The sequence below is a fragment of the Mercenaria mercenaria genome, chromosome 12, assembly GCF_021730395.1.
Source record: "Mercenaria mercenaria strain notata chromosome 12, MADL_Memer_1, whole genome shotgun sequence".
Lineage (NCBI taxonomy): Eukaryota > Metazoa > Mollusca > Bivalvia > Venerida > Veneridae > Mercenaria > Mercenaria mercenaria.
Genome location: NC_069372.1, coordinates 41,377,850 through 41,386,279, shown reverse-complemented (window position 1 = coordinate 41,386,279; position 8,430 = coordinate 41,377,850). Strand labels below are relative to the sequence as shown.

The following is an 8,430-nucleotide window of genomic DNA, read 5'->3' as shown; positions in this document are numbered from 1 at the left end:
TGTCAAGATACTAGCTTTCTTTTCACAATGTAATCAAGGACATCCTGTCTGAATCCAAGTGTCAGATGTGTAAATTGTTATGATCTGATTCGTTTTCAACTTTTGTTTTGAACAGGAAGTGAGAGTGTGGAAGCAAAGCCAAAAACTATAAGATTCGAAAAAGAAATAGCGTGCTGAATTTTCAGAATAATATAATGCAAGTTTCGCATTAAGAGCTTCGTTGATAGTTCTTGAAATGTTCTACTTTATCAAATTACAAATACCAATACATAAAATATGATGATAAATGTCTCACCGATAGTAAAAAAGGAAAGAAATTACAGCAATTCAAAGACTTGGTGTACAGAGTAACCAGTTGAATTCCTACAGATCTGTTCTGTTTTGTTTATTACCGTACATGTCCTGTGTACACCTATATTGTGACCAGTATTTCAGATCATTTTGCGTACATTTTAACGTTTGAATTGCAAATTGTAAAACGCCATCATATAATTTTAATTTTCCGACCTTACCTCGTTTTAAAAAATGCCACAAAAGTTATCACTTTGGTATGTTGGATTTATTAACGATAGATTTATATTTTGTAAACATTAACAATGAAAAGAAAATTGACAGTCTTATCATTTAACATCTAGGAACAAAACAACTTTGATTTTGTGAAATATTTTTTTTAAGTTTGAAGCCATGGTAAGTACAAATAGTGAAGATGTCTAATATTTGACGCTGATTATCAGGCCTGCTGTAAGAATAACGTGCCAGCAAATTGCAGATATAAGACACAATCTGTCAGTTGCTCTTGCCGCCATTTTCCATGTCACAGGTTGACAATCGTTACAGTCTTTCACTCGTTCGTTGGTCAAATCGTTGAAGAAAGTCATAGCATTCTCGTTGGGCGGATCATTTCTAGTTTGGACACAGCAAGCTTTGACCAAAATCTTCAGTAGTCCCGGCACAGCACAGCTTTTTTCGCGGTGAAAGAATTTTAACGAGATAATTGTGAATATGATGTTAAAAGCACTTCCAACAAGTTGCAGACCTAGGTAGACACTAAAAGAGGGGACTTCGTCAGACGATTCAGGCATTGAACTATTAACAGTGGTAAGGAATACAGCAAGAGTGAGAAATATTGAAATGGAAAATGTTACCCTTTCACCGCTTTCTGATGGAAGTAGAAATGACACAATATTCAAAATAGAGATACACAAAACTGGAATGATAACATTCATAACGTGATATAGCGGTTTACGTTGCAATTCTAATATGAAATACACATGATCCCAGACATCGGTACCATATGTTTCTTTGATTAGTTTGACGTCACTTCCTATAAGATCCCACTCGCAACTTTCTGAGAAAACCGTCAAATCCGGTTTCTTTTGCAAGCTGCTTAAAGCTTGCAGTCCGAAAACAATTCCTTTAGCAGGATTGATTCCGACAAGTTCATACTTATCGTCTCTACGCAACATTGCAATAATGTAACTATCAGAAACATACATTTGTCCATGACGTATCTGCAGTTTCTTCTTCAAATTGTTTATTTCGTACTTACAAAGACAAATAAATTTTTAACATGCAGTGACTATGAACATTCACGCAGTACTTTATTCCTACAGTTCCTATATGTCGCAACACCAACGCTATATGTCGCACAGGAAAATAAGGTAAGTTAAACAGTCTTTACAACTTAGAGATAAGACTGGGTAATGCATGCTTGATTTGGGAAGGGCTGAATTGACCTTTCACTCTAATCTGCACGTTTGCTTTTCAGTGGTTCCGCACCATACATACGTTATATATTTCATATCTAAAGGTTTGAGCACTAACGTGGTACTCGCCACAGTACTAGATTTATTTCAGGTCTGAACTATGTAATTCTATAGAGTCTTGTTTAGCTCATGAGACATTAAGCTCGCGCACCGTATTGTCGCGCGTTGTATCGCATGTCTTTAGTCGACCTGAATTTCGTTACACAACAGGCCGGGGACCAGAAATTGTTGATGGTGGGGGGGGGGGGGGGGGGGGGGCGGGCACCAGTTTAAAACAAAAGCGTCACCGGCGAGGTGCGGTAGGTAGGGGTTCATTTAGATTTGAAGATTGAATACTGCTTAAGCCGGTGCTAGGGGGCGTGGGCAGTGTTGCATTTTCCATTACTGCTCATGAACAGACTCAATCAAACCGAGTCTGCAATTTTCACTGTTTGCCTTGTTTTCGGTGCTTTCGAGGGATCTACTTTTCAGATTTTATTTCCTCTGTCCGTATTTGTGGGAAAGTTTTTTATATACAGGTATGAAATGTTGGCCTGTGGTGCATTTTTGTCTAATTTTTAGGTACGTACTAGAGGGGCACTCCCCTTATTTTAGGTGGTTAGGGTCTTTTCCCATTGACAATTTTGAAGTATGGAATGCTGGACTTTTATTGCATTTTTTGTTCAAAATTTCGGTGTATGGGAAGGGTTATCCCTGTCATTTTCGAGGGCTCAGGGTCTCTCCCCGGGAAAGTTTGAAAAACAGGTATAAAATGGTTGCCTCTGGTGCATTTTATTCTTTATTTCAAGGTACTGGAGTGGTACTCCCCCCTCCCCGCCCCCAATTTTAAGGGGTCAAGGGTTCTTCCTCCTGGGGAATTTTGAAATATAAGTATAAAATGTTCGCCTCTGGGGTGTTTTGGGTCTACATTTTGAGAAAATATTATTTCCAAAATAGTTGGCTGCAACTTTGATGATATAAGTCACTAGTAAGCCAACAAGGGTGGGGTTTGGGGTGGGGGGAATCGGCTCAGGCAACAATCCAGGCCTGTTACACAACAGGATGTTCAACTACGTGACATGAAGACTGTGTTTTGTACCAGCTGTAGAAAACGAAGATTTTCTATTAATCAGCCATGGGTTTTATTTCTTTGTTTGGAGGTTTACATTTAAAGTCATAAGGTAACTATCAAGCTTCAATGGCGGAGAAAGATCCTATGTGGCCCTCTGTACATTCTTTCAGGTAAAGCGGGAATTTTGATATTATTTTACTTTTAGTCTCTTAAAATTCTTTGGTTTAGTCTCATTCCCCTCATTATCCTACTTTTCCGCCTACCCACACATAACCCCCTCTCTCCCCCCCCCACCCACCCCCTTCAAAAATGTAAACATTTATATTTTCTATTAATTGTCTTGGTGCTGTGTGTTTGTGTCTTAGATTTCTGTGTGGTTATTTACCCCGTTCCCCACCCATACCCAACCCCCACAAACATACAACACTATTACCAAATTTTATTTAGTTAGAAGAAACCTCAGAATATTTCTGTGCTAAAACACTGGCCCTGTTACAAAATAATTTCACAAATATTTTTCTTGCGTGACTGTTCAAGCAATGCGTGGAACTCAGGTGAGCGATCTAGGGCCAGCAAGGCCCTTTTGTTTCTATACGTAACAGCACTTATCATTAAGATAATTATTTGTATTACATAAACCTGTTAATTTTTCTTCCCTCAAAAAAGTAAATATACACAAAGATAAGGATGACCGTCTTTATATTCTGGCGACTAATATTTTTAAGGGGGCGTGCCTATTTTCAAACTGATATTAGTTCGTATCTTTAGTTGTGTTATGTTTGATATTGTAAATTTGCATACAATTTAATGGGGTTTTTTGCTTAAAATATACCCTGTTTATGGAATGTGTAAAGTATTTTTTGCCTTCCTACGAAAAAAGAAAATCCGCAAGTTTTTTATTAATGGTTGTGTTTTTATGTTGACGAAAGCGGCGCTTCTTTGCGATGGTTTTGTTTTATGCCATATACTTTTCAATACTTATCATAGGTTTAGCATTGTCTTTTTATTTAGCTACTGAGGCGCTGTTGTATTTAACTGTTTATTTAAGGTCATGTATGACTATTTCAGGTCAAATTGGAGACTGGAAAAGCTGGTTTACTGTTGCACAGAATGAAATCTTTGAACAATGGTGGGAAGAAGAAACAAAGACCGTTGACACATTCTCATTTAGATATTGCTAGATGAAAACTTACTAACAACAACAATCATGTTAAACAAGAAACCATGTGAACAAAGACCAGACACAATTTGTCCAGTTCAATCTTTTTACAATGACTACATGCAAAGGATGACCTCTTTTTGACATCCTCAAAACATGGTCTTTATATAGATTGTTTACTACAATTGTGAAAAATAATGCACAGTGATTACGTGAAATAGAATTTTTACTAAAAAACAAACACATTCATTTGTTCTTTTCACAACAAAATTACGTCAATAACAGCTCTGTATTTTTAAAACTTAATACTGCAAGGAAACAACTGTCAACAACGATGAATAGTTTTTGCTATACGTCAATTTTTCAATCACTGTCCACATTTTCATTATACCTCTGTCATCATGATGGCTGTCCGGTCTGGCGTACATTTTAATCCTTCCGCACAGAAATTTAGTCCTGCAGAAAACATAAAATGACTGTTAAAGACATCAGAAATAACAAAAGATATATGAGTGTCAATAAATACATTTGAAATTAGGGATCAAATTTGGGACTCCAAGAACAAAATTCTAATGTTGAAAAGAAAATTTTGAACTATTTTTTCTTTACATACTTGTGAATAAGTCAGTTAAAGCGCAGTAAGTACGAGTCTTACTGTAAACAAATTTAGGATAACGTTGTAAAAGATTCCATGACAAACTTCTTTGAATGTTTTGTACGGCGAAAGGCTGTATAGTTCATATCAATATAATATTCTATCTGTCAGGTTATTCCCTCACATACTCCTTTAACATAACACAGTGAAGGACATTTTCAAGGTTTCTGTATACACGCAGAAGGAAAACTATTCCCCCGCATTAATAGTTTCTTTATCTGAACAGTATAATTTGAGGGGATTCGGTAGAGTGTGCCTTAAGAGACAATACTCTGAAGATAATTTGAAACTGGGCGAGCGGTTTCAGACAAAATCGCTAGGATAGACGCGTAGAATAATTACATTAAAACATAATGTTATACATGCCGTTTCATCTAGACTGTTCGTTATCAGTCGACAGGCTAGCCCAAGATAACCTACATTTTTCGTTTACTTCACGTCCTGCTTGATACTAGATAAAAAGCTCTTAATGTGTAGAGGATTATTTTTCACACTTGTTTCAAATCGCCTTGACAGTTATTACAAGTGTTAAGAAGAAGATGGCATGTGTAAATACTTCTAACGATGAAAACATAACTTATGATTCTGATGAAGTTCATGAAATGTTTTGCGAGCAGTGTGATAACCATGGTGTGTACGCGACCGCTGGTGGATTTTGTGTAGACTGTCTAGAATACATGTGTGATATGTGTATGGTGTACCATAAAAGATACCTGCCCGGTCACACACAAGAGGATAGATACACCATGCCTCAGGATTTCTGTCTCGACAAATGTGACAGTCATCAAAATAAGGTGATCAAATTTTACTGTCAAAAATGTGATAAATTTGCTTGTACTAAATGCAAAGAAGAAGAACATACAACTTGCAATCTGGGTCATATTCCCTCCCTTATACATGGCAACACTCTTGACGTCAACACTGAACTGACTGGTTTATTGGAAAAGATTGATAACATGTCCACGATGTTAGATGAAACAAAAATGCAAATTGACCAAAACGTTTCGAAAGTTCTTTGCCAAGGAAATGACGAAAAATCAAAACTTCAGCAGGAAATTGTTGAAAAGAAAAAGAATTTCCGGAGAAAAACAGAAGATGTTATTAATATGTTTGACAGAAAAATGAATGAGACTATTGCAAAGCTTAGAAAAGAAAGGCAAGAAAAAATGGAATGGCTAGCTGAGCAGAATAGAATATTTGATAGAAAACTTAGTGAAGGAGTGAAAACAGTGGAATTTGAAATAGAAAAGTATGTAGAAGCTGATCAAGCAAAGTTAGATGACCTGTATGAAGAATGTAAGGAAATAAAAGATGATTTAAAATCGTTTAGATATAGTCTCGTGCTGAAACAGAAAATTGGTCAGAAAAGCAGTCTTTTTGTAACAACAAAAAATATGCAAACAGACGTTGCAAAATGCCAACAAAAGATAACATCTTTAATTTCTAAAAATGCAACTAGTGACTATGAAATTCAATCCGAGGACGTTTCTTTGCCATTAGAACCTACTCGTTTGACACAGGGTTTGCATACCTTTAATAAAATTGTCAAATCAACAGATATGAAGGTAGCCATTATCAACCCAAATACAAGTTTAAAACTACCATTGGGAGAAAAGTCCGAAGCCAGTACATTTTCAAGTTTATGCGTACTCAGTGAAAATAAACTATTAGTTGCAAATTATAAGCATCCACAGCTTTTTGTTTTCAAAGATTTGACTGAAAGTACACCTGCAAATGTTTTAAGTCTGTCTTCGAATCCATGGGAAATTACAAAAATTACAACTGATCAAATTGCAGTCACATTCCCGGATGTTAGCTATATTCTGTTTATCACCTTTTCTGCCGAAAACATGGAGTTACAACACTCTAATGGCTTAAGCGTAAGAGGAAAATGCTATGGCATAGCTTGCAACGGAGAACATTTCTTTGTATCTTTCATTGACCCTACAGAAATAAGAGTTATAACCTTCAAAGGGGATGTTATAAAACGTCTTTTTACACCATCAGATGGAGGAATTTCATTAATTTCTCCCCTCTTTTTAACATTAAACGCAAAACATTCCACTGTGTATATATCCGACCGCACCGCTAATACAGTAACATGCATGACATTTGACGGAAAGATCAAGGCCATCTACAAGGATGATCAACTGAAGAACCCATTACATATGGCAGTGGACGGAAATGGATCAGTTTACGTATGTGGACGACAGTCGAATAATATTCACCGGTTGTCTTCTGATTTGAAGAAAGAACTGATACTTCTCGACAGACATGAAATTAACAGACCAGTCAGTGTTGCATATTGCACGAAAAGAAACACACTTTATGTAGGAATGAAAAACGGGAATGCTATCAAATGCTTTAACATAAAGGCAATCAAAAATTGTTAAAGGTTGTTTTCGCGGGGATGACATTAGCAGTCGAAACCTCATTCGATCTCTTTGACAGTTCTACGAGTCTAGCTGGAGGCCTAAAAATGTTATTGTGTAGTTTGAATGTGAAATGTAAAATTACAATGTTTTAATACAGTAAACATTTATGTAGAAATGTAACATTATGTAGAAATGTAACACAAGTTACAAAAATATATTTGTATAAATATAAACATGAAATAGCAATGGTTTCAAAGTGTTCAGTTCAATTTATCATTCGTATCTCTGATAACATGTGGGGCATTTTGTAGATCTTTTTATCATTTCTTGAAATATCAGTGTGTTTCACAAAATTCCTTGTACAATTTTAAGATGACAACTTGTATACTCATTTGACTTCTGTTCAAACTTCATTTGTAGTTATTTATGATCTACAATTTAAACAAATTTGTTGAGATAACCTAATACTCACATGACATGCAGTGGTCTCATGTTCAAGGTGAAAACCTATTCAGCACGATGAAAACACAACGCGTAACAACAACACAATGAAATACAAACTATTTTGCAGCCGCTTCGGTGTGCGTGAAATTAGCCAGAGCAGCCAGAGTAGCCTGAGTTCAGCCAGAGTTTAGCGAGAGTAGCCAGAGTTCAGCCAGAGTTTAGCCAGAGTAGCCAGAGAAGTCAGAACTCTGGTTACTCTGGCTAGCCAGAGTAGCCAAAGTTCAGCCAGAGAAGTCATAACTCTGGCTACTCTGGCTGGCCAGAGTAGACAGAGTTCAGCCAGAGAAGTCGTAACTCTGGTTACTCTGGCTGGCCAGAGTAGCCAGAGTTCAGCAAGAGTTGTCAGAGTTCATCCAGTATCCAGAACTCTGGTTACTCTGGCTGGCCAGAGTAGCCAGAATTCAACCAGAGTAAGCAGAGTTTCTAGATTTTTAACATGTTCTGGCTACTCTGGTCAGCCAAAGTAGCCACAGTAGCCCGAGTCACCAGGATATCATTTGCTCTGGTTACTCTGGCTGTTTCTAACAAAGCAGCCAGAGTTCAGCCAGAGTAGCCAGAGATTCTAGGATTTTAACATGTTCTGACTACTCTTGTCAGCCAGAGTAGCCAGAGTAATCAGGTCCCGTGTTCGCAAAATATTTTCAGTCTTAGCTGAGTTTGATTATGAAACTTAATACATGTATGTCATTTCTATGTAAATAGCATATTTAAAACTGAATTTCAAGTTAATAACTATTTTCAAGTGGTTAATTAAAGTAGCTCTGGTTACTCTGGCTGGCCACAGTAGCCAGAGTTTCTAGGGTTTTAACATGTTCTGGCTACTCTGGTCAGCCAGAGTAGCCAGACTAACCAGGTCCTGTGTTGGCAAAACATTTTCAGTCTTAGCTGAATGCGACCTTGAAACTTAATATGTTATTTCT

General features: G+C 36.9%; 2 protein-coding genes across 2 annotated transcripts; one reads left to right on the top strand and one right to left on the bottom strand.

The window, feature by feature from the left end:
• Positions 1-710: 710 nt before the first annotated feature.
• Positions 711-1,496, bottom strand: LOC128547551 (acetylcholine receptor non-alpha chain-like). The gene has a single exon (XM_053520535.1). The coding sequence runs from the start codon at positions 1,494-1,496 to the stop codon at positions 711-713; it is 786 nt and encodes a 261-aa protein (XP_053376510.1).
• Positions 1,497-5,170: 3,674 nt separating this feature from the next.
• LOC123533285 (uncharacterized) lies at positions 5,171-7,024 on the top strand. The gene has a single exon (XM_045314928.2). The coding sequence runs from the start codon at positions 5,171-5,173 to the stop codon at positions 7,022-7,024; it is 1,854 nt and encodes a 617-aa protein (XP_045170863.2).
• Positions 7,025-8,430: the final 1,406 nt, after the last annotated feature.

Coding starts and splice junctions, on each gene's coding strand:
- LOC128547551 (XM_053520535.1), bottom strand. CDS start 1,496: ATGTATGTTTCTGATAGTTACATTATTGCAATGTTGCGTAGAGACGAT.
- LOC123533285 (XM_045314928.2), top strand. CDS start 5,171: ATGGCATGTGTAAATACTTCTAACGATGAAAACATAACTTATGATTCT.